The sequence below is a fragment of the Cavia porcellus genome, unplaced genomic scaffold, assembly GCF_034190915.1.
Source record: "Cavia porcellus strain 051 isolate PalLab524CR breed Dunkin Hartley unplaced genomic scaffold, mCavPor4.1 scaffold_20, whole genome shotgun sequence".
NCBI lineage: Eukaryota > Metazoa > Chordata > Mammalia > Rodentia > Caviidae > Cavia > Cavia porcellus.
The window spans coordinates 57248281-57273238 of NW_026947503.1; the positions used below are offsets into that span (position 1 = coordinate 57248281).

Sequence of the window (24958 nt, forward strand, 5' to 3'; positions counted from 1 at the left end):
CCTGAATTCACACATCTAGTCCTTTCTCTAATAAATGGGACTAATAGTGTCTGTTTAACAGAACAAAAAGCCCTGTCCAAGAGCTTCATGGCTGTCCAAGCTGTTTCATTAGGAACCGGTTGTGTTGTAGCAACCTGATTGGAGCCAGATGTGAAGGAACTTGGAAGTGGATGCCTGAGGGTTGCTGCTGCCCATGAGAGGGGACAGCCAGGGCACAACCCCAGCAATGCTGCACAACTCTGTCTTCCCTCGTGTCCACAGTTCTTAGCAAAATGCCACCTCTGCTACTCACCTCTCGGGACTGGTTTTATGATCTTTTCACTTCTGTGGCTGTTTCACCTTACACAAATGGCCCTGGTTAAAAGCAGGGCAGTATTAATTTTCCCCTACAGCTTTGTAACTAAGGTGAAATACTGAAATAGAAGTGCAAATGGACAACAGTAACTGCTATTGTAATCCAGCAGAAACTAGCGCCTTTCCTCTTAAGAAATGAATTACTCTTTCTCTTCTAGGGCCATCAGTGAATAAAGCCAAAATTCATTCCACTAGAGAGCGATACAGAGGCACAGAGCGAGATCGACTGCTAAATTTCTAGCCATCTGGCGGGGCCTGGTGACTCTGAACTGTGTCTGTGGATTGGGCTGCTGACTAGTGGGCAGCAGTTATACTGTCCAGCTGAACTGACCACTCCATGTCCACAGACATCAGGCTATTCATTGCAGCGCCAGCATCATGCTTCCGAGCTCGGGAATGCGAATCTGACTTGTCAAGCAGTATTAGTGGAATCTGAAGGTGACCATGGGATGCTGAAATTCCCCTCAAGCCCTGTTTTTTCAAGACAGAACCCTCATCTTCAACAAAAGGAAGGACACTGGGAAGGCTGGGAATGAGATCTGCCCACTGACACTAAAAAGGCCAATCCATGCTCTCCTTTTTTTAGGAGTAAGCCACCACACATTCTAGACTGTATTTTTAGTAACATTTGAGGATGTTGTAGATACACTTGACTATATAACATTTTGTAGCTTAAAGAACTTTATTGCAATAAATTAACTTTTTACACATTTTTATATATATTTTTAAAAAACTAGCAAATTTCAGAATGTTGTAGACTTCATTAGAGCTTGGTCTCCAAAAACCTGTTTAAAAAAAGCAACATGTTCCTCACAGTGTTCTCCTGTAAATTAAAAAGAAAGGAAAATGAGAATACAGTGCATAGATTACACACTGGGTTTTAACTTATTTTTCTTTAATAAAATACCTTGTTTTCCTAAGTTTTGAGGTTGCCTTTTATGTTACAAACAGGTACCTACACAGTCCCTCACCCACTGCCACTTGCTTAGAGAGACCAGCACAAAGCCACTTGGAGAAGATGCTGTCACTGTGGTCACTAAATGCCATCCTGCACTGTACCCTGAACTAGAAAAAGCCACCAGACCAAGTGCCTGCCTTGCAAGCAGGCAGTCATGAGTTCAATCCCCGGTACCGATAAAAAATATTAACAAATAAAAGAAAAGAAAAAGCCACCAGACCTAAACAGAATCCAACTTTTAAGAAATCTGACTAAAGCTTTCTAGTTCCTTCTCCAATGTAAAGAAAACCCTGTCTTAGGCTCTTAACATATTTGGAGATGAAAGTAATTAGCCACTTCTTACCCCAAACTGAAGCCTAACTTCACACCCAGGCTGTGTCCAGCCTGCCTGGACTGGGCACTGAGCATCTCAACCTGAAACCCAGCCCTGGTGTGAATTCAGAGCAGCACCTAGCCAAGCTGCCGGGCTACAGAGTGTGGCCAACGGCCAGGTGGCCGCAAGAACTTCTGTGGAAAGATGAGTGCAGCCCCTCCTGCTGGGAGGCACTCACCCGACAGTGGCTTCCCTCAGCCTCCTTGCATCTCGGAGGTGCAACTGCACTCACCTGGTGTGAAACTAGGGCTCCCTCGCAAACGCTGGTTTCGCTGTTCGAAGAACCGAAATATAGTATAGAAAAGCATGTTGTCTTCGGTCTGCTTTGCAGCATCTAAAAATTTCCTTGCAGAGACGTTGTCATGGCCACCAATGCCCCGGATAAACCTCAAGGCAGCCAACACCTGGTGTTTGGACAGAAGGACTTCGACAATCTCATCGTTGGCAGTTGAGAGCCGCTGGAAGGAAGAGGAAGAGACGTGCAGGTCAACAACAGGGAAAGACATCTGTATTACAGGAAGCTGCGACAGCCTGGCGTTGTTACCTTCAGCATATCCAGGGACAGCTGGTGGGCGGGAGGATAGAAACTTTCCAGGGACAGCAGCAGACAAGCCTGAAAGACAGTTTCAGGGTGGCCTCAGTTGGGAGGGTGACACAAAAATTCTCAATCACAACAAAAGGCACAACAAAAAACCCACCAGAGGCTTGGAGTCGCTGAGCACGTGGTACTGCAGGAACTGGTGCAGCATGTAGAACAGGTTGTGCTGGACCAGTGTCTTGATCACCAGCTCATGCAGGTAATGCTGGGGACAGGAGAAAGGACACTTCCAAATCACCCAGCCGCCACTGAGGGGGCACCCTAACCCTCAGAGGCAGTGGCTTCCACCTGTTTTCACCTTCCACTTCTAACTAAAAACACAGTAATGTTGGGAAGTCACTCAAAATTCTGTTCCTTCTAGCACATAAGTCTTCTCAGTTTAGACAATGGTGCTTTTCTGTAACTCAGGGTGATGCGTGCCCATCACAAGGTACCTGGACTGTGATCTGAAACTGGTTCAGGGAGCGGATGTACTCCATCAGCACAGCTATCACGAACTTATGCGGCATCTCCTACGGGGGACAGGGCTTTATACATGGCAGAGTTGCAAAGGGAGCTCCACAGAGCTCGTCATTCCCAACCTGCCACCGCATTCCCATGAGCAGAAGGCCCATTTGCTCCATCTGACGGGCTCTGCGCACAAATCCAAGCCAGGTTGCAGCCAGGCCCCAGCCAGACAGCTGCAGCCAGGCCGCTCATGGCTGCACGAGCTCGGACCCACCTCAGGGACTCCCCCCCCCCCACACACACACACACACACAGCCAGGCAATGCCAGGGCACCTTGTTTTCCGTGAACGGCGACAGCACGTGGGTATAAATGTCGGACTGGTCCACCACAGCTTGCGTCCTCACTGGCCTTTTGAGGGGCGGATTGCTGCGGCTCTGCCCTGCTTCCATGGCCTAAAATGATAAATCACGAATCTTCTACACAGAGGGCACTGATGATCGTCAGTCAAAACAGACTGGACTCCCAGATGTGAACCACAGACACAAACCAACTCACTAAGAGTTTTCTTGTGCTGGCTGCAGTTAGGTCACAGTTGATTTTGAAAATCCTTCAGGATTCTTGTGGGTAGAGCAAAGTAAAACTAGGAGTTTCCCTTCAAATACAGATTTTTTTGACCTGAAAATTTCTAAATTCCCTAATTCTCTTAGTCCTGGACCATGTGACCTTTTTGTTATCTAAAAAACATGAAGTGGCTGGTTGCATCGGGTTATGAAACTGGCAATAAATGAACAGCTTTGGGGACGAGTCTATGTACGCATTTTCCTTTTTGCAGTGCTGGGGACGTAACCCAGGGTCTCATGCGCGCCAGGCACGCACTCTCCCAAGCTCCACCCAGCATGATGGGGTTCTTAAATGGTGAGCCAGCCCCCCAAGTGTGACTCAGGAGAGCTGTGACTGCAGACCTTACCATTTGGTCTCATGGTTCAATGCTGCACAGACCCGCGCCGATGTGGGAACGGCTCGAGGACCCCACAATCCCACAGCTCCAGGGCTGCCTGTGTTGCTGCGCGCGAGTCCGTAAATCCTGGTAACCAGTTGGGAAAGCCCTGGAACTGGCCTGTGGGGTCCACTCTGGTTCCCACTGCCCAGGACAGCAAGAGCAAGACCGAGAGAGGAGTGTGGCAGGGCTCAGCCACCCCCCGGCTGAGAGGACAGGGACACGGGATCCCCAGGAGCACAGCCTCTTCCTGCAGCCTGCTTTGGGGACTGGAGTCCTGAGTTTACTGTTTGAAGTCACTCCCACTGCTGCCCTTAGGACTAATTTGGTCTGATTTAACCTATCTGGCCTGACCTTTTCTACTTCCTAGCTGTACTGCTGCCATGGTACGTGGTAACCAGCCACATTCATTCTTTCCACCCCTTCACCACCAGCACCTGAAGCCTCCCGGTGATGACTATGGTACCAATAACCATTAACAGGACACGAGAAGTTACTACAACCCACAGGGAAAGTAGCCGGGTGCGCCAAGTTATGGGAGGCACACTGCTGCTTTGCTAAGCCCCAGCTCTGGTAACAACACAGAGCAGAGCTGAGACTGGTATTTCCCATTTAACAGAGAGGCAGACGGTGGCTCAGTCTCTGTAAGACAAGACACAGATCTGACAACCAAAGCAAATACGGTGACCTCACTGAGATGCAGCCTCAAGTCAGTGGGATGCAGGGACTGCAAGTGTCCTGTGGCCACCCTGTCCTCTGCCATGCATCAAACCTCCATGACACTGCACTGTCGTCATCCTGCATTGTAATTACTCAGAAAATGCATGGGGCTGGTGGCGGAGACTTTGTGACCATCCACCTAACTTACCATGGTGTAACTCTGCTCGGCGTCCAAGTACTTTTTATACTCATGGTTGAGTTTATCAAAAACGGTGGCTATCACAGGCAGCGTGGCTCTGTCTGACTCAGTCAGCACTGGGAAGGACACAATGTGCACATGGATCAAGCTTAACAACAGAATCACAGGAACTTTCTGCTGCTGCTGATAAAGTAATCTCACAGGTTTACCAATGCAAATTTACTCCCAGAAGGACACTTAAGGGAAGGTTATGCTTTAGAAACCTGACTCCTGGAAACTGCAACCCTTCTGGTGACTAGAAAAAAACAGGGGCTGGGGATTTAGCTTAGTGGCATAAGCGCCTGCCTTGCAAGCAGGCAGTCGTGAGTTCGATCCCCGTACCAATAAAAAGGAAAAAGACAAAAAAAAAAAAAGAAAAAAACAGCTCTGGCGGCTATCAGTATAAGAGTCTCAGTCTTGTTACTGAGGAGGCTCTTCACTGTTTCCAGGCAGCTCTCAAATTGGTGGGCTTTTTCCTCCCACGTAGTGTGATACCAGTCTGTGTCACCTCTCCTGGCTCAGTGTCAGGTTCTTAGAGTGGCAACACAGCAGTTGGTATCCTGGGTTCTGAAAGCTGTTTGTCTTAAAGCTCACAACAAAGTGTGCCCCCTGGAGTCCGCTTTTATCCAGAAGATGGGACTTACTGGTCTTTTCTATCAGTTGCCACAAGCTGTGTTTGTGTTTCACAGCCTTCCCAAATAATCCGGCCTTCATAAGGAGTGAGGCTCTCAGGCAGACTCTCCTCCGGAGCCACAGGCTGGCAGCACAGCCCTCACAAGGCACCAGCCCCGCGAGGGAGGAGTCACGGACTTACTCTGTGAACACACAGACAGGATGACCATCTTGCACTCCTTCCTCTGGATGAGAAAGTCCATCAGTCTTCCTTTATCTGGCAAGAGGTTTACTATGGGCTGAAGTTTCACCTGCAGGTTCCAGAGGTAACCTGGATGTTAAGAAGCAGCAGCTTTATTTTAACAATATGGTGCAAACAAGAAGAGCCCAACAGGTGGTTCACCCGAACTTTCACTGTGCCTGAGACACTAAAACCCCTGTGGAGGGTTTGGGTCTCCCACTGACAATATGGCACACACATGCAAAGAGACTATTCTGCAGTTGAGGAGCTCTGGCATGACCAATGTTCTCTGTGAAACAAAAGGCCACAAGGCCAAAAGCTCATGGCTTTTATTAGTATCAATCAGGGAGGTGGGAGGGGAAAAGAAACTGCAGGCATTGGCTGCAAGGAGAAACAGCAATTTTGTACTAGACACAAAGGCTTGCAATTAGCAATGCTCGGAACAGCTTGATGTATCCAAGGCTGATACCTTTACTGCCAGAAAAGTGTAATTCTTTCTAAATCCTATGGCCTCAGCTAAGACGTTACCTCATGTCTTAGCCCTGGAATTCCACAGGCTCTTGCTCAAGCCCCCCATCCCAGTCATCAACAAGGGAGGCAATTCTCACCTGGACTGGACCATATTTTTTAGCCAATTAAGGAACCATCTGGTTCAAGCCACTTCTCCAAGTCTCAGCCAACAGGGTTGAAGGAGAAGTCAAGGAAAGATCAAGGTAGGGCAAGGGGCTTCATTTCTGAGAGCACAGCTTGGTGGTCTCCCACACTAAGGTGCTGCAAGTGTGTTTACTGGCCCTCTCTTCCTAAGCAGCATGGCACCAGGACACCCAGGAGCACATCTGATGACAGGACTGACAGCCACACTCTCCATGTGCTGGGCCAATTCCTTACAACAGGCTGCTAGTTTTCCTTTGCACTGGCTCACCATACCCCTGGGATTCTCAATGGAACATTACAATGTACCCACTTACTAACCTGGGGTGGACAGGGCACCCTAACTGCCAGGCAGGCCTGCCAGCATGGCCTTCTCAACTGGGCTTCCCCAGGGGAATGAAGTGTCCACCAAAACTGACCTCAGCGCCCACGTTCTCATACCTCCCAAGGTGGGCGCAGGGCCCACAGCCTGAGCACCAGCTCTGCGGTACAGCAAAGAACACAGATGGCTACAGACGAGTGCGGGAGGCTTGCTAGTGCAAAGGCCGCAAGACTGTGACCCAGGAAAAGACAAGTCACAGGCGGAGGGCTCAGTGGCAAGGTGACAAAGGTGAGTGGGCTCTGAGGCACACACAGAAAAGTGGGCACACGTACAGGTGGCGGTGCTAATGGAGCCCAAGAAAGGGACCCCAAATCATGGAGTCTGGCCTTTCAGAATGGGCTCAGCTCAGAGCAGGGGATGGGCTGTTGTTACTTTAACTGTAAAAACTGCCCACTCCTGACTCCTGAGAAAAAGAATGTACAGGAGAGGGCAGAGGAGAAGGCTACTGGGGGCTTCCAATTCATACTGGCTCACTTTGCATCCTTCCCTAAGGGGTAAATGGAGGCCTGGGATTATGGTACACCCTTTGGAGACTTCCCACTGACTCCTGGGATGGGCCGTCCTCTCCCACCAACACTAATCTAAGACTACGGAGAGAAATAACACTCCGGAGCAAGATCTTCTCGCCATAAGGTCACCTGGCCCTCTTGAGTCATCCCAGGTTACTGATGGCTGCAGTGTCATCTCTGCCACCAGCACCTCCTCCCCTCGTGTGCACCCACTGCACTGTAGCACCCGGTAAACAGAGGCCGGCTTGGAGGAGCTGGGTCTTTGCCCGTCCTGACCTCTCAGCCCCCATCACCCATTACTAAATTTGTCTGTGTTTCTTATTTTATCCATTCTGTATTCCTCATACAGGCACATGGGGATCTTGGCCAGGTCCCCAAAAGAAGGGGAACAATGTCATCCCAGGCAGAAGGAAGAGGTTGCTGTTGGTGACTCATGCCCAAACCTCACTGGCCACATAGTGCCCCAACACCAGCAAGCACTGTTTCTCCCCAACCTGATCGGCCCCGGGCCTACCTTGGCTTGCGCTGATGATGATGTCGGGCTGAAAGACAATCCAGGAGGAAGAATCTGCGAGTTATAGGAAACCGTACATAAGGAAGAGGTGCAAACAAAGCACTCGCCCGCCCGTATGTGGGGCCACCCAGAGAGCCCAGGAAGGTCAGCAAAACCCGGGGCTCTCAGGTCCCATCCACCAAGGCCTGGCAGCTAGAAGGCAGGTACACCCCAGGACAGGATGTGAAGGAGGGGTGGCCCCGGCCTTGTAAAGGATACAGAGTTTACAGGGGACAGGAGCCTGGCTGGTCACCGCAGCAGGACCTAGGGTAAGAAAAGGAGTGTGACTGGCAGCTGAAAACACCAACGCCACACTTCACTGAGACGCAGGGGCCACACTGTTGCACAGTGTGAGTGGTGCTGTCCCACTGGTGACACAGAGGGACAGCAGCCTGTGACAGTGTGGTTTCCATCACAGAGAACCAAAGACTTGTCTCATCTTCCTGTACAGAGTGGGGAAATCAGCCTGTGAGTCAAAATACTCGGACGCACTGAGAATGTGGTTTAACTGTGTGAACCATTAGCTGGATTACCATGCAGAAGAGGTCCAGGCAGAGCCTCCGTGTGGGGGACCCAAGACAACCTACTGCACCACCCACCTGTCCCACAGCAGCTCTGCAGGCTCAGCAGTGCCCCGTGTGTTCCAGTGGCCCAGGTGCAGCCAGACTTAGTGGGGAAGGGGGTCATCTGGAACACAGCCACCCCAAAGGCTGCCAAGCACCCAGCTGGACACATCATAAATGATACCCAACACCAACACATGCTGGGGAACTGCAGGTGCAAACAAGCTGGCCGCTCATGTGCCCTCCAGTGACACACCACGTGTTTAAAACTCCTCATGACCCTCCTGCCTCAGCCTCCCACAGTGCTAAAATTAGAGGTATGCACCACCAATATGGCTCCCAGGCTAACACAGTGACCATGCTTGGCACTTGTTTTATGATGACAAGGCAGCTACCCCTGGTGGCCTCTCTCACTGTGGTGCTGGGGATGGAGCCAACTGTTTTTCTGTTTTTTGAGACAGGGTCTTGCTATGTAGCCCAGGTTGGCTTTGAACTCAGTGACCCTCCTGCTTTAGCCTCCTGAGTGCTGCGATTACAGGTCTGCGCCACCATACCTGACTCCAACTGCTTGTTCATTGGCCCTTTACCGCTAGATCTGAGCCGAATGTTTCAATGTTTACAGTGAGTTTTCCTCATCTGACCACTAGCTGCCTTCCTGTCAAGTGGGCAGCAAGCAGAAGCACACCATTGGCCCAGTCTAACAGTATCACCCAGGGGAAGTGAGAGGCCAAGAAACACACAGGAGGCAGAAAACCCAAACCTCGATGAGAACCAGCTCCTCCTTCCCGACTACCAGAAAGCAAGATGCTCCTGGTGGAAAGGGCAAGCTGGGAGGGTGGCCAGGGTGCTCCCGCTGATCCCCAACCCGGACCACATGTTCACTCTTCCCTGAGAAAGGTACAAGCACCTGAGCGCGGGCTAGGCGGACACAGGACACCTCCCAACGGGAGAAACAGGACTGCCCGAGTTCCCCTGTGGTCTACACTGACCACACCTAGGTCCCTCTGCACTCAAACCTCCTTTAAGAGATCAGAACACTGTTCAGCTCCACCGTGAAATGCACTTAAACTGGGAACAGGAAAAAAGAACCAAGTGGCTGGTTTACCCTTTTCTGAGATCCTGTCCGCTCTTCCCACTTCCCCTGCACCACTTCCGACAAGAGGAGAGGCTTCTGGAATAACCCAAGACCCACAGGCATCAGCTCTTCACCCGCAGCCATAGGCACGGAGAATGTGGCATTTATTCATTAACAGCCAGCCCACGCCAAGTCTCGGCTCAGGCAAATGGAAAACGGTGCGGGCTGATCAGCAAACTCTTTCAGCTTTCCTGGCAATCACAATCGCCAGCCTAAAGCTCTGAGAGCAGCAGTTTTCTATTTTTATCAAAGGCAGACTCATTAATAAGATGCTTTTCTTAGCTCACATCATCAGCAATAGCTGCATTTTCTTTTTTGTTTGTTTGTTTGTTTTGTCTTTTTCCTTTGTATTGGTACCTGGGATGGAACTCACGACTGCCTGCTTGCAAGGCAGGCGCTTATGCCGCTGAGCTAAATCCCCAGTGCCAATAGCTGCATTTTCTGACAAACAGAAATCTGCTGGGGGTGTGGCTTGGAGGTACAGGATCTGACTACCTCCCTGAGGCGCTGGGCTCCACCCCAGCCATGCAAAAGGAGAAGGCAGGCCCTACATCAAACAGCTTTGGGAATTGTTGTGTATCCCCCACCTCTCTGCGAACACAACTCATGAGGGTCACAGTCCGAGGGTTAGCACGCTGGGAGGCTGTGGCAGGAAGATGGAAAGCTCAGTCCTGCCTGGGCAACTCAGTGACTTAAGGAGACCATGTCTCAAAAGAAAAAGAGAAAGCAATGTAGCTCAATGTGAAGGCCCTGAGTTTGATCTCTGATATCACAAAAAGGAAAATCCAAAGCAAAGGTGACAGCAAGAACACAGCCAGGAGGGACAGGAATTTAACTCAGGGGTGTAAGCACCTGCCTGGCAAGTGCAAGGTCATGAGTTTGATCCCTGGTACCAAAAAAAAAAAAAAAGAAAGAAAGAAAGAAAAAAAACAGAAGAACACTACTCACCTGCCAGGGGGATGGGATAGGGCTGGATCGAGCGGGCCGGGAGCACCGGGTGATGGTAGGTGACAGTGCCATCAAACTCGCCCCGTAACTTGATGTCAAATATCACAGATGTCTGTGGGCAGAGAAAAAATTGCAACATTTAAGTCTCCCTGTCCTGGTCAGGTTCTCATTTGGGGAGAAAACTCCTCATCAAGTCACAATGCTCTGCACCATCTCCTCTCCCAAGTCCATCCTTATCTCTGTGCTCGAATTTGAAACACCTCCACTGGTCAGAGACACAGGACAGCATCATCCCAAGGCCTGGGGGGAAGGGTCCATCTACACCACAGCAGCAGCCTGAAGACTAGGGCTGGCTTCCGATCACTTGGACCCACAGCCTCAAACTGTGATCCTCAGGCCTCTCACCAGTACCCACGCCCAAAGCACAGAGGTCACAGACCTGTGCAACACTGCGGTTCTGTGGGAACTCCCAGACCAGCTGGTGGGGTAACTGTTCCAACGCACCAATCTTGGGCTATTTTCTGATATAGTTAATCGCCTGTCAGAGAATCTTTTTTTCTACACTATTTAAAATACCAAGCCCATTTCCCCAAGAATGACCAAGAGAGTACTTTCTATGCTGGGCACACTGGCACACAGCCTGCAATCCTAGCACTCAGGAGGCTGAGGTGGGAGGACCATCATGAGCTCAAGGCCAGCCTGGACTGCTTAGCAAAATCCTGTCTCAAAAACAAATACATACACACACACACACACACACACACGTACACATACATAGGTAAGGCTGGGAACACAGCTCAGTGACAGTGCAAACATGAGGTGTTGGTTCAATCCCCAGTACATACACACACTCACAGAGACAGACAGAGAAATGTCTTTGTTCACTGAAGAAAAAGTTTGCCAATTTCTACAACATTTTTCTTACCTTTTTCTCCTTCTTCCCTAGAAACTCACTCTCCTTCCTGTCCTTTCTCCTCTCCCACTGAAACCTTTAACTTGGTGACTCTGTGTTCATGAGCAGAGCTAGGGACCAGAAGGAGGGACTCCAGTTCTCTCTCAGTGGGGCTGGGCCCCAGGGTAGTTATAGATAGTCCTCCTCTGCCCAGTGGGGAGGCAGGTGCCCTCCCTATCCCCCTCCAAGTCCTGCCTGTGCAGTGCTACTGATGAGACAGGACATAAATCCTGCCTCAACTATGGGGTCCACCAAGGCCCAACCCCCACAATGCTTCCAAGCAACCCCAACTTGCACAGAACTCAGACCTCTGTATCCTGATGATGAACGACGACCAGGTTGTCCACCACATTCAGGGCAAACTTCCCTGTCCTATTTAGCTTCAGGATGTGCATCTTCTTACAGGCGCCCTCTCTGCGGGATGAGAGGAAGGTCACAGCACAATCCACAGGCCTTGCTTCCTACTTTACCACCACAGGGAGAGGAAGCGAGCAGGAACGTACCGTGGCAGATGATACAAGACCACCTCCGCGCCGGTGCTGCTGGAGGTCCGTGAGTGATGCCGCAGGAAGAGGACGTAAAGCTGCCCGTATCTAATCAGAGGACAGAAGACTCATGGGCCGCTCTGGCCATTTCAATTCCTCCTTTCTAGACACAGAGGTACCAGGCCACAGAGGTGCCACCTAGGAGCATCCGCTCAAAGGACTAGCTTGTCCTCAAGAAAGCTGCTTGCAAAGGCGAAGAAAAGCTGCTATCAACTGAAGTGCAAGCCAGGCCTGTGGGTGCATGCCTGCAGTCCCAGCACTCCAGAAGGCTGAGGCAGAAGGATGGCAAGTCCCAGTCCAGCCTGAGCAAAGCAGTGACTCAGCAAGACCTTGTCTCAAAATCACAATATAAAGAGGGTTAAGGATGCACTTAGTGCAAAGGCCCCAGGTTCAATCCCCACTATTATGAAAAGTTAAAAACAAGTGAAGGAAAGAATGCTAGACTAAAAACACTTTGAGCAAAACCTTCTGGAAGAAAATCACAAACATAAGCATTGAACCCCAAAACATGAAATACATGGCAATATTTATCAACAGTAAACTGTATTTTCCAATCTTTCTATGTTTTCCAAGTTTCATGTAATGAGTATACACTCCTTAATGGCAGGGAAATATGACCACTACTGAGTGTCATCTAATAGACACTGCCATGGCTGATTTCTGAGTGTGCATTTCCCCCCAGTCAGCACTGTGCTGGGGAAGCCGGGCGTGGAAGTGCACACCTGCAATTTAGCACTCTGGAGGCAGAGGCAGCCTAAACTGCATAGTGAGACACTGTCTCAACAAAACATTAAAAATTAAAATATGTAAACTGCACTGGCTCTGTCACAGGTATGAGGGCACCAAAGGGTCCTCAGCACCACTTTAGCCAGGACTTTCCAGCTCACCTGCTCTCTAAACTAGATCCCACATAAAAAAAAGAAAGGAAAAAAAACCTCACTCACTACTTAAAAAAAAAAAAAATTAAGTCTGGAAACCTACAGAATTACAAATAATTTAGAAGCCAAGTTTGGATGAATACTGAATCAGAGACATCGGTCTTCTGAAGGTTCCTTGTATCAGTTTCCATTGTTCTACATGAAATTTTTATTATGAAGCTCTAAAATTGGTATCTGCTTTTCCAAATGAAAATACACCTTCCACTAGGATACAGGATACACTTCTAATCCCAGTACCTTGGGAGGCTGAGGCAAGAGGACCACAAGTTTAAGCCACGTCTCTACAACCTGACAACTCAGATCCTGTCTTAAAAAATAAAAAGGGTTGGGGATGTTGCTCAGTGCAAAGGCTGTGGGATCCATCCCAGTACCACAAAAAGAAAATATCCCTTCCTGCCAGGTATGGTGAAACATGCCTGTAATTCCAGCACTTGGGAAGCTGAGACAGAGGATTGCTGTGAGTTTGAGGCCAACTGAGCTACACAGTGAGTTCAAGGGCAGATATATATATATATATATATATATACACACATACACACACACACACATATAATCTTCCTATATGAATTGTTAAGATTAAAACAATCTTATTTATAATTATGATATACTTTATTTTAGCTAAAGCCCATGTTAAGTTTCAATTCACAGAATGAATTCCAAAATGAAAATACTTCAGAAATAAATTGATTTGGCGCTGGGGATTTAGCTCAGCAGCATAAACGCCTGCCTTCAAGCAGGCAGTCGTGAGTTCAATCCCTGGTACCGATAAAAAGGAAAAAGCCAAAAAAAAAAAGAAATTGATTCAAAGTTCCCACTATCAGACTAGAAAGCTAAAAAACCTTCCTGAACAAGTAAAAATCAAAAGAAAATGCCACCCTGCTCAATCAGCAGAGCATCAGACTTTCTCTCCCCAGTACTAACTACATCCTCAGCCCTTTTGGCTTTTTATTTCGAGCCACAGTCCTGCCAAGTTGCCCAAGTTGGGCTCAACTTTCGATCCTCCTGCGTCAGCCTTCCAGAGTGATAGGATTACAGGCATGCGCCTCACCCAGCTGCAAATCAGACATTTAATGTGAAGGCTCAGAGTTCAGTGTTCAGGGTTCACATCCCAGTCTCTATTCAGGTATATAAAAAAATTTACAAAGACCTCAGACTGACTATAGCCACACAATCTAGTAACAAAACGGTGAGCAGCGTCCTCCCTAAGCGTGTTCAGGGCCCTTCCTGAGGGCCAGCACTGCAGCTGGAGTGCACTCCTGTACTCACTGACCACACAGTCACAGCAGGGGTTCGCTACAGACACGCACATGGTCGCCATCGCGATGTCCCGTTCAGAGAGGCTCAATTTGGTAGACTTGGGTGCAGCTGGTAACTCGATCTCAAATTTGGGCAGCTTCGACATAGTGCCAGCCTGCAGCAGAAAGGTTGCAGGAAGCATTTACCCAACCCCTCTGAGGTTTCAACCTTCCCTACAGGAAATCCAGGAGAGGAGTGCCTCCAACTGGGATCTGCTCCCCACGGGCCACTCCCAGCCAGGCTGGTGGTCAGGGTGGGTCGAGAGAGTCGACCCAGAAAAGAGGGACAGGGGCTTTTATGGGGTGGAGGTGTGCCTAACCTTACCCTAAAGTAAAAAGGCTGGAGGACATTTTCAAGGACCGTGGTAGACAGCAGGATCACAGCACTCTCGGGGCAGTACGTGTACCAGTTCACGTTGATGTTATGGCTCTTCAGGAGTTTCAGGCTCCGTTTCTCTGGCAACACCTGGAGCAAAGTTCACAAAATGGAATCTTTATTTCCAAAGCAGCAGGATGAAGATAAAGGAAATTAAAAAGATAAAAAGCACAGCAATCCCACTAAGTGGAACAGGAAACGCCTCTGGATTTGTTACAGCCTGTGCTGATTCTCCCATCCTGATTCACTCATTCTTCACCCCACCTCGGGCACTGGGCACCGGACAGGAGCACTAGCTTCTCCTTCCTCGGGGGAATGGTCACGACATGCGTGGAGTCAGGCAGGATGCGGCCCTCTCCACCTGTGACACATTCCATCTCTGCCTCCCGCAGCGGCCTTGGGCCTGGGGGCTCCCTTCCTCTAAGCCAAGGCTTCCGAGACCATACAGAGACACCCAGTAGTGTGTGCAGAACCCAGGTGCCCTTAAATGTCCTCTTCAATTTGGGTACACGAGGACACTGTGGAGAGCCCTGGACAGCAGGGTCACTTACAACTTCAAACCAGCCTGGACTACACAGCAAGACTCTGACTCAGACAAAGTTTTAAAACCCTCCTTTCCAGGCCATCTTCTGAGCAAAGTTCTCTTTCTGGAGGTGAGGTTTTAAAGTTGTCTTTCTGCTGGCCATCATGGATTCCGATGACAGCCCGAGAGCAGAGCACCAGGGCATGCACAGCGCATGTTTTGCTTACACATGTGTATTTTCTCCATCCATAAATTTAAATTACTCTGCCTTCAGTAAGGCAGACGAAATTAAACCTGAAAGATCCTGACATTACCCTGGGAGAAAGCTTTTGCTAGGAGGCTCCCAGGGCTGAGGTCTCCATAACGTCTCAGGTCACTCAAGTCATCAGAGTGACGCAAACCAAAGCTACCTGTGAGACCACATCACACCTGTGAGGAACACAAAGGCCAACATTTGCAAGACAGTGGAGAAACTCCTAAGTATTGCTGGCAGGATGACAAAATAGTCTGACTTCATGGTGAACAGTACAGCAGTTCTCCAAAAATAAAAAATAAAAACTTCCCTGTGACCCAGCAATCCTACCCGTGAGTCTCTAAAAGACAGAAAACAGGACCTGAAAGCCCCACATCCACACCCACGCTTCCAGCAGCAGCATTCTCAACACAAAAGAAGAAAACACAGGAAGTGAAAGCAGCCAGCCCCGAAAGAAAAAAAAAAAAAAACCTCCTTCTAACCCAACTTAGTGTCTCTTAAGTGTTCCAGCTTACAGAAACACCAAGTGGAAGGCTGATAGTCCACAACCACCACTGCCGTTCAATACAGTTCTGAAAACAGCCAGAGCAAGCAGACAAGGGAAGGAAATAAAAGGCAAAAGGATGAAAAGGAAAGAAGTGCATTAACATTATTTCCAGACAACATGATACTCCACACAAAAAACTCCAAAACCTCCACCAAATGACTTCTAGACTTAATAACCAAATTCAGCAGCATAGCTGGACACAAAGTTAACACTCACAAATCAACAGCATTCCTGTACACAAGTAACAAACTCATTGGGAGAGAAATTAGGGAAACCACACCTTTCTCAATAGCAGCCAAAAAAATGAAATCAGTATGAATCAATCTAATGAAGGAAGAACAGACCTTTACACTGAAAACCATCATATTCTGAAAAGGGGGACTGAAAAGCATATCCCTTGGTGGCAGAAAAATATCCCTTGTTCTTGGGTAGGAAGAACCAATATAGTGAAAATGGCCATACTTCCAAAATTGTTAGATTTAATACAATCCCAATCAAAATGCCAATAGCATAAGGACCAAAATGGATGATAGACATTAGGAAGTAGAAAGAAAATGCTCCAATGGGAAGGGAACAAAGGAAGTAGGAAGGGAGGGAGAGAAGCCGGGATTTAGCTCAGTGGCCTAAGTGCATGGCTGGTAAGCACAAAGTCGAGTTCAATCCCCGGTACCAACAGAAAAAAAACAGGTAAGGAGAGGTCCAAGAGAGGCTGAAGGGAGGGGATGGGACTGGGGAAAAGAAGCAGGATGTACCACGTACAGGTACAAATTCCATATAATGAATGTGATTATTATATACACAGAAGTGTATCAATAAAATTACTTTTTTTAAAGGAAACATGTATGGGCTCATTCACTGAACAATCATTTGTCACAGTAAGAAAGTGAGGTCAAGCCAGATGTCCCCAACAGGGAGTCAGTGATGCAGATCCCTAAGCAGGACACCACACAAGGTCATCCAAGACGCATACACAAAACTTTATTCACAATATCCAGCTTTTAGAGAACAATGTTTATAATCCCATAGAAATAAATGGAGGCCAGTGGCCTAGCATGGTGTCACACCCCAGTAAACCCAGCACTTGGGAGGCTGAGGCAGGATAATCGCTATGAGTTCAAGACCAGCCTGGGCTAAAAAGTGAGTTCAAGCCTGAACTGCACAGTGAAACCCTGTCTCAAAAAGACAAATACATAAATAAATAAGGAGGCAAATGCACCAAACTATGTATAATAGTTACTTCTAGGGAGACTTTTATGTTTCATATAACATATCTTGGTAATACCTGAAACATTTTATGTTAAAAAGTTATTAGAAAAAAATTAAAATTCAAGCAGAAAGTTAAAAACAAGCAAGACATAAAAGCCCTAGATTCTCAAAAATCTCTCTTTACTGCTGAATTCCAAAAGCAGCCAAACTGCTTCTGCTTTCTCTAACAAGCATAAATACAATACCTGGTAAAATTCAATTCCTTGATCTGTTATGAAGACGATTTCAGTAGAACTGGTCCAGCAGAATCCCAATATGTTGGCATTCTTGGTCTGAAAGAATTATAGGAGAACTTTTTTTAAATAAGAAAGGTAAGTATACCTCTCTTTAAAAGCTTAAATTTATTTCTTTTCAAAAGTTTAAATTGTGGCCGGGCATGGTGCTACACGCCTATAATCCTTGCACTTGGGAAGCTGAAGCAGGACGATTACTGAGTTCAAGGCCAGCCCAAACTACACAGCAAGGCCCTGTCTCAAAAACCAAAATTAATTAATTAATTAATTTAAATGCTCTTCTCTTTGTATCACAAAAGTTACCCCAAAATGTTGACTCCTCATTAGCAAATTAATTTTTCTTTTAAACACAGCTTTGTCTGACTTTTGCCCTTAACAATTCATGCCAGACTGAATCTTCCTTCCTTCTGGGCAACAGAGCCAAGGAAGTCTGAGCTTCACAGCAGATCACCACACAGGACTCACAGGCAGCGGTGTGCACCTCAGAGCTCAGTACTGGGGACCTCCTGCCTGACAGTCCAGGGCAAGGCTAAACTGAAAAGCTGTTTTTCTCTTTTGGTGGTAGGAGGATTGAAGCTAGGACCTTCACAATGAGCTATGCCACAGCCCCTTTTTATTCATTTAGAGACAGTCTCACTAAATCGTTAAATTGCCTGGGCTGGGCTCAAACTTCCAGTTCTCCCCACCTCAGCCTCCCAGAGTGCTGGGATTTATAGAGCACAGCGCCAGACCCACGGAGGGAAGCTGCCTCACACCTAGAGCAGCCACACACTGGGTGGAGTTTGACAGCGCCTCTGCCCCTGGAGAAGCCACACTGAAGACCCCTTAGCACAAGGGTCACAAAGCCACTCTCTGGCTGCTAGCAGCAGGTTGAGTTCCTGTGCCCCACGGCCACATTCAGTTGGCTCCCTTAGCAGGAGTTTGGAGTTTAGAGTTTACTAAGCCTGGCAAATCTAATTAACATGGATTAGAGTCTGCACCTGGGGAAAAATATTAAGGGTGTAAGAACAAGGATTTGAGGAAAGAAAACATCAGCAGGAAAGAGGAAAACCCTCAGCAGAAACTTCCAGAAAAGGCGGCCATGTGGGAAGCAGGCCTGAGTTCCCAGTGCCAGTTACCCTGGGACAAAGCCCAGGCCAGAAACAACCAGGCTGGGGTACCACCAGGTCACAGGTCCCGGCCAGCTTTGCAGAGGAACAGACAGACTTTCACAACTGAGAAGAGAAAACCTGGCAGGTCCTAGAGCAAATCCCCGACCAACCGCCACTGTCACCCAGGCCTCACCCCAAGCAGGTGCCCCTCCGCCTGGTGGGTGACCTCGCTCGACTCACAGCCCAGCCCACCAAGGATGACACCGAGGCACCGTACCTTGCACTCCTGTGTGTATTCCAGCTGAGAATTATCAGGGATAAAGTTACAGAATTCCTGAAAGAAACAGAAGAAAGAAAAATCCAGATCAGGCAGCACATCTTCCTGGACATAGTATAGAGTGAAAACTGACCAGCAGACAACTAACTGACACTCAAAGACAGGAAAGCAGTGGGTTTACTATCCAGCTAAAAAAGCTGAATATCCCAATAGTCAGGTGACAGTTTAGAAACTCTCTTTGAAATTTATTCCTCAGAAGAGTGATGTGTGTCAGACAAACAGGTTGCTGTGTCTTCCAAGAGGCTTCCCAGAAATTCTGAGGAGTTCAAAAGGAAGGAAGAGATCAGCACAGGCCTCTGCCCATTTTGCCCCTTTTTGCAGTGCTGGGATGGCACTCAGGTCTCGGATATACTAGGCACGTGCTCTACTAGGCACGTGCTCTATGGCTGAGCTGCATCCCCAGCCAGGTGATGACACCCAACTATTCCTGGGCACTAAAGTGCTAGAAGCTCCAAGTATCTGTTGCTCTCTTATTTAGAGAAGACAAATTAAACAGAGTGACTCATGGAGGAAGAGGAAAGGAGAAAAACCATGAAGGTGTGTTCTGTACCTGAACTAACTCCTCACGATGAATGCGATCATTATGTACCTTAAACATGTAAATAAAAATAAAAGCTAAATCCAGAAATAATTAAATAGCAGGGGAAGAGTTAAAGGACACAGAGTTGCTGACGGTGATGTGACAACCATCCAACATGATCAAACAACCACAAACACCCAAATCTTGGTTCTACCAGGCAGCTCAGTAACACAAGCCAAGCTATTTTTTTAAAAAAACTCTGCGCCTCAGTCACCTCATCTACAATAACACCTACAAAGAACACATTCCAAAGTTCCTGGCCCAAAGAATACGAAGGCCACGCAGCTGTGACGCTGTCTCTAAGGTTAAGAAGCTGATAGGGTTTATGAAAACTTAATATGCACCTCAGGTTTGGGGCTTTTGTCCTCTCAGGTCTATCTCCAGGTAGGTACCAGTTGAGAAATAAAATCTTTAAAAAATAAAAGATTTTAGAAGAAAGAAAAAATGGAGTGACTCAAAGCTAAGCAACACAGCAGTCAAAAATGTATCTCATATAATCTGTGCTGCTGTTAAGCAATGCAAAGATGCCCGGCTTCCAGGTCACTTGGAGAGCTCGTTAGGAGCAGTGCAGCTATTCGTATACCCTTGACCAGGAGGTGGTCCTCTTCCCCAACCAGAGCCTGCAGCTTTGGGAGGACACACAGGGAGCAGTGAGGGAGAAAGGAGGAGACACTGCCCAGCCCGCTAGAGCAGCCAAACCAACCCTGGGGATCAATGACTTTGCAAAATTCTTAAGTCAAAATGTCAAACTAAATTAGCTTTATTTATATAACTGTACCTTCCGGGAGAGTAAAGTCCTGGAGACCCGCCCTTTCACAAGAGCATTCCGCAATTCCTTCTCTTCCAAAAGCACTTTTCCTGCTAGGTGGCAAGCCCAGAGCCTTGTGAACACCAGCCAACCACCCTACCACTGAGCTGCACCCCAGGTGCAGTATATTTCTAATATTTTCTGTTTAATGCTATTTTTAAGGAATCTTACCACTGTTTTTGAGGTCCTCTGGACAGCCAATATCTTGTTTTCTAAGGAAAACTTAATGCACTTCACTTCTCCTTTGTCATCCATTCTTTAAGAAAAAAGAAAATGTTAAGAATTAAAGAAAATAAATGAATTCTAACAGCTTTAAAAAAAAAAAAAAAAAAAAAACAAGGTTTCTCTACATAGCCCAGGCTGACCTCAAACTCATGGTAATCCTCTTGCTTCAGCCTCTCAAATGCTTGGATTAGCTCTACTTACTACCATTTATTAAAATAAAGATAAGGCAGCAGTAAATCCTAGTTTAACATCAGAATTACATTTCTGACACTGACAGTACAATCTCTTCCCCACCCCCCATGGAAATATATATAAAATGTATTTTTTTCCCACAATCCATTTTAACTCTTTTCAAACAAAAACCAACTGGAAACAAACTGCTGGAAAACTGGATTGGTACAATGGTTAAAGAGAGACAGGAGAACTGGGGTCACTTGTACCTGGCCCTGAGAATCAGTTCAGCCACAAACATGCCATGTGCCCATGGCAACCTTCTCCACACACGTGGCCTCTCTCCACAGTTCTCAGAGGACAGAGGAGCCTGCTCCTTCACTCCAGCCCATTCCCTACACAGCCCCTGCCAAGCCATCTCCTGCCTACTGCACTCCTTCAAACCACACTAAAGAGACTTAAAGCTACATGTGAGGCTTCGGCAGAAAAGCTACCAAGAGTTCGAGGCCAGCCTGGGTTACACAGTGAGTTCAAGGCCAGTCTGAACTGTAGCAAGACCTGGCTCCAAGAAGGATGGCTTAAGGCTGGATTAAGATAAGCATGGAGCAGCTCTGGGGAGGATGGACATACTCCCTGATTGTGGTAATGGTATACATAATGCCAAGACTCATCACAATACAGTCATTAAGTATGTGCAGTTTCTCTTGGGCCAATTATACCTCAACGTAGCTGCTTTTTTAAAAAATCTAGAAGAAAAATGAAACCCAATACCATCCCTCAGGTCCTGAAATCTAGCCAACCAGGGGCAGCTCAGTCTCACTGTATACACCCCACCTGGGCCTCCCCATGCACACCCCAGGGGAATGGCAGCTGCCTTCTCAGGGCCCTGGTCTGTGCTGCCTGCCTCAGTCCCTCAGTGGCACCTTGTCCTCTGATACCCCAACAATTCAGCTTCAGGCATGCACACAGCATGACGTTTCCAAACCCTCATGTGCTCATGCCATGCCCGATATGACAATCTTCAGGGACAAGACAAACACCGATAGGGGCTGGAGATTTAGCTCAGCGGCATAAGCGCCTGCCTTGCAAGCAGGCAGTCATGAGTTCGATCCCCGGTACCAATAAAAAGGAAAAAGACCAAAAAAAAAAAAAGACAAACCCTGATTGCACAGGGAAATATACAGAGTTCAAGGAGGCCTTGCCAATGACAACTTGACAACCATCTTTCCTTTCCTGGCCTTCAGTGACACAGATCTGGAGTCCTCAAGGTATCAAACGTTTGCCCTGGTGGTCTCATCTCAGAGCCTCACGCTTCTTCACCTAGAAATTCTCCTATCCACACATTAAAACCTCACTCAAGGGCCGGGGATTTAGCTCAGTGGCATAAGCACCTGCCTTGCAAGCAGGCGGTTGTGAGTTCAATCCCCGGTACGGATAAAAAGTAAAAAAAAAAAAAAAATACTAAGTTGAAGTAGACTATTTTCTATTTCAAAAGCATTTCATGTTAACATGGACCAACTATAAAATTTCTTCTCACAGTCACCACTGAATTGGAGCCTGGGGTTTACTTCCTCTTCTGTAATCACAGTAAGTACAGTGATCGTTTATCACTAAAATCAGTCACTTTTGGAAGTGAAGGGAAGCTGCTGTTAACACACCAGATCAATTTAGGTTAACAGGGACATCCAGTCACCCTGAATTCTATGACTGTCACTCACATTACGGGAAAAACGCTAACTTTCCTCCACTCAGCAAATCCTCTAGAAAGACCCTGTGGGAGGAGGAAGTGAAGGGCCACTTCACACACTCGACTGGCCTGCTAATTTCAGGTACTGCACCAGAAAACAGGGACTCTATTTTTGAAGTATCTGGTTCCCACATCAACATACTTCACTCTGACAGGTGTTCTGCACGTGCTCCAAACCAGCTGTCTGCTTCTTATCCTACAAACAGGGACAGACAGGGATACACACACACACACACACACACACACGCTCATAACCTCCTTCTGAACTCTAGAGAAAGCAGGAACAAAATGAGACAACTTTGGGATCACAAAAACACCACTCTGTTTACATGCGGAAATTATTCCAAAAAATGTTACCTAAACGAGATGGGATTCCTGTCATCTGGGCCTTTGACTACCACCCCGGTAGCCCCTCCCGATCGGACAGCAAACACCTGCGAGGGAAAAGCAGCAACGTGAAAGGTCTGAACGCTAAAAGGATCTGGATTCACCGACCGACTCGCAATGGTTCCTTCCGCTACACTCCACCCTGGGCTCCGCTAAGCTAACACGGGACAGGTGCTCGGTGGTCACAGGATCGTTGAGAGGAGTGTGGGCGCCACAGGGCTCTCGTGCCCAGGGTTTCCCACTGGGCGAGTCCAGCTCCGTGTCCCCGGACTCCCGAGTCTCATAGCCTGTTCAGGCGCAGGGGCCACCGCCGCACTTTAAACTACAGTCTCCTCCTTTTGCAAGATTTCAAGGAAAACGCAAACCCCCACGTCTCCGCCCTGGGCTGCGGCTGCCATGACAAAGAAAGACAACAAAAGACCCGGGCACACGGGCTGTCGCACCAGCCCCAGGACAAGGGGAGATGCCCGGGTCCGCAGGCGGGCTCTGTCCAGCCCTGGGTGCGCGGCCAGGGAGGGCGGCGGCGCGGCTCCGCCCCATGCGGCGCGCAAGTCCCGGCTCCAGCCCGGCCCCGATGCCGGCAGGGCGGGCGGGCCGACCTGCTTGTTGGCCTCGTCGAAGAAGACGCAGTTGACGGGGTTGGCCTTCTCGAACTGCACCGGCCGCTCGCACAGCTCCAGGTAGTAATCTTCCTCGCCCATGGCAGCGCAGGGCCCGGGGGCGGCAGTCAGCTCGGACCGGAGGCGCGCGGACGCGGACCGCAGCTTCCCGGCCGGCGCGCAGGCCGCTTCCTGGTGCCACGCCTCCACGCCCACGTGACCTGCGGCGCTCGGCTTAAAGGGGCTATGGCTGGCTGTGGGGCCCACCCCTGTCCTTGCGCTGCTGAAGCGTTCGGGCTCCACCCCGTGGGGCGCGCGGACTTAGCAGCTTCAGGCCTCGAGGGACCCGGAAGACTGTCTGTTTGGATGAGACGGTCATCTTTGCATTAGGGGAATGTAATTTTAAGCATGCCACAGGCATGCTGTCTATATTACACTGTAGATCCGCTAAAAATAAAACAAAGTCCCCACACTCACTTTACCTCCCCTCTTTCCTGTACCGGGGATTGAGCCCAAGGCCCCTCACACTGATTGTATACTTTACTCTCCAGCCCTTTTCCATTCTTTTAAACTTTGAGACAGTCTCTTGCCAAGTAGCGAAATTGCCCAGCTTATTTATGGTTCCTCCTGCCTCAGCCTCCCAGAGTGCTGGGAGAAAATTGCCACCTTTTCAAGTAGCACGCGGTTCAGTAGCGTGAAGCATACTCAAATTGTTAGGAACTGGATCTCTAGAACTTTTTCATCTCACAAATCTAAAACTCTGGCCATTAACTGCCCCCTCAAATCTCTGAAACTATGGGATGTGAGTATTCGGGGTGCCCCACAGAAGTGAAATTTTACAATATCCTTTCGTGTCTGGCTGTCCTCATTTGGTACGGGTCCTCCAGCTCCACCCATCTGGTATCAGCATCTCCTTGCCCCTTTTTTTCCTTTTCTCTTTTGGGTTAGAGACAGGCTCTGGGGAGGTTTCTCAAGCTGGTTTTGAACTTGCCATCCTCCTGCCCCAGCCTCCAGGATAACTGGGATTATAGCAGCTTCTCTCTTTTTTGATTAATGTTTATCAATACTTGTTTGCAGTGCATAATGATTTCATTCTGCATGAGGAGATGGTACATCTTAGTTCTCTTTTCACCCCTACCTCTTTCCCCCTCTTTTCACCTCCAGACTCCCTCTCCATTTGCAAATGAGCCACCTGGCTGCTTCTTTACACATTTTGGCAAAGAAGCTATACCTGTGTCCGGGTTTCTTTCCATTTCCAGAATGTTTTTCTCTGAGCCTGATTTGATTTTGAGAGTTAGTATCTTATTCCCCCCCCCCCAGGGGGGGGGTACCAGGGATGAAATTTAGGACCTCACACTTACCAGCTGTTTGAGCCACTGAACTAAATCTCTGGCCCTAAATTTTTACATTTGAGGGGGTACTAAAAAATTGCATTTTGAAAGTTAGTTAAGGGGCTGGGGATTTAGCTCAGTGGCATAAGCGCCTGTCTTATAAGCAGGCAGTCGTGAGTTCGATCCCTGGTACCGATAAAAAGGAAAAAGACAAAAAAGAAAGAAAGTTAGTTAAGCAGTCTCACGCCTATAATCCCAACACTGCAAGGCTGAGGCAAGAGAATCACCAGGCCAGCCTAAACTCCATAGTAAGCCCTTGTCTCAAACAACCAAAAAATTTATTTCAAAACATATGTATTGTGGCTGTCAGAAGTTGCTTTGAAAGATCATTTAAGTCAACATTCCCTAAAAGTCTGTTTTTCTGTTGAAATTCACTGAAGAACCTTTAGACATTTCACCCTGCCCATGACCATTCTGGGGTAAAAACATCCCCGGCACCCAGACTAGTCCAGATTGTCCAACTCAGTAACTCC

At 48.2% G+C, this 24958-nt stretch overlaps 2 protein-coding genes across 6 annotated transcripts in view; one reads left to right on the forward strand and one right to left on the reverse strand.

Moving 5' to 3' along the window:
* LOC100718604 (ankyrin repeat domain-containing protein 29) overlaps window positions 1–1274 on the forward strand; it is a 110229-nt gene extending 108955 nt beyond the window's left edge. For all 4 annotated transcript variants that reach the window (XM_063231839.1, XM_063231841.1, XM_063231840.1 and 1 more), the window contains one exon: window positions 513–1274. In XM_063231839.1, the coding sequence (XP_063087909.1) occupies window positions 513–595 (83 nt within the window). In that variant the 3' untranslated portion in view covers window positions 596–1274. The remainder of the gene's footprint in view (window positions 1–512) is intronic.
* On the reverse strand, window positions 1018–23299 carry Rmc1 (regulator of MON1-CCZ1). 2 transcript variants are annotated; one of them, XM_003474109.5, is made up of 20 exons: window positions 23095–23299; window positions 22466–22542; window positions 20137–20221; window positions 18518–18574; window positions 17102–17188; window positions 14277–14417; window positions 13964–14067; window positions 11677–11766; window positions 11482–11587; window positions 10222–10333; window positions 7795–7839; window positions 7537–7590; window positions 5442–5570; window positions 4598–4704; window positions 3065–3184; window positions 2718–2795; window positions 2384–2488; window positions 2230–2298; window positions 1918–2143; window positions 1018–1177 (listed from the first exon to the last, which is right to left on the reverse strand). In XM_003474109.5, the coding sequence occupies exons 1-20, from the start codon at window positions 23194–23196 to the stop codon at window positions 1098–1100; spliced, it is 1974 nt and encodes a 657-aa protein (XP_003474157.1). In that variant the 5' UTR covers window positions 23197–23299; the 3' UTR covers window positions 1018–1097. The 2 variants fall into 2 exon arrangements, with proteins under 2 accessions (XP_003474157.1, XP_063087913.1); XM_063231843.1 differs by lacking the exon at window positions 7795–7839.
* Window positions 23300–24958: the final 1659 nt, after the last annotated feature.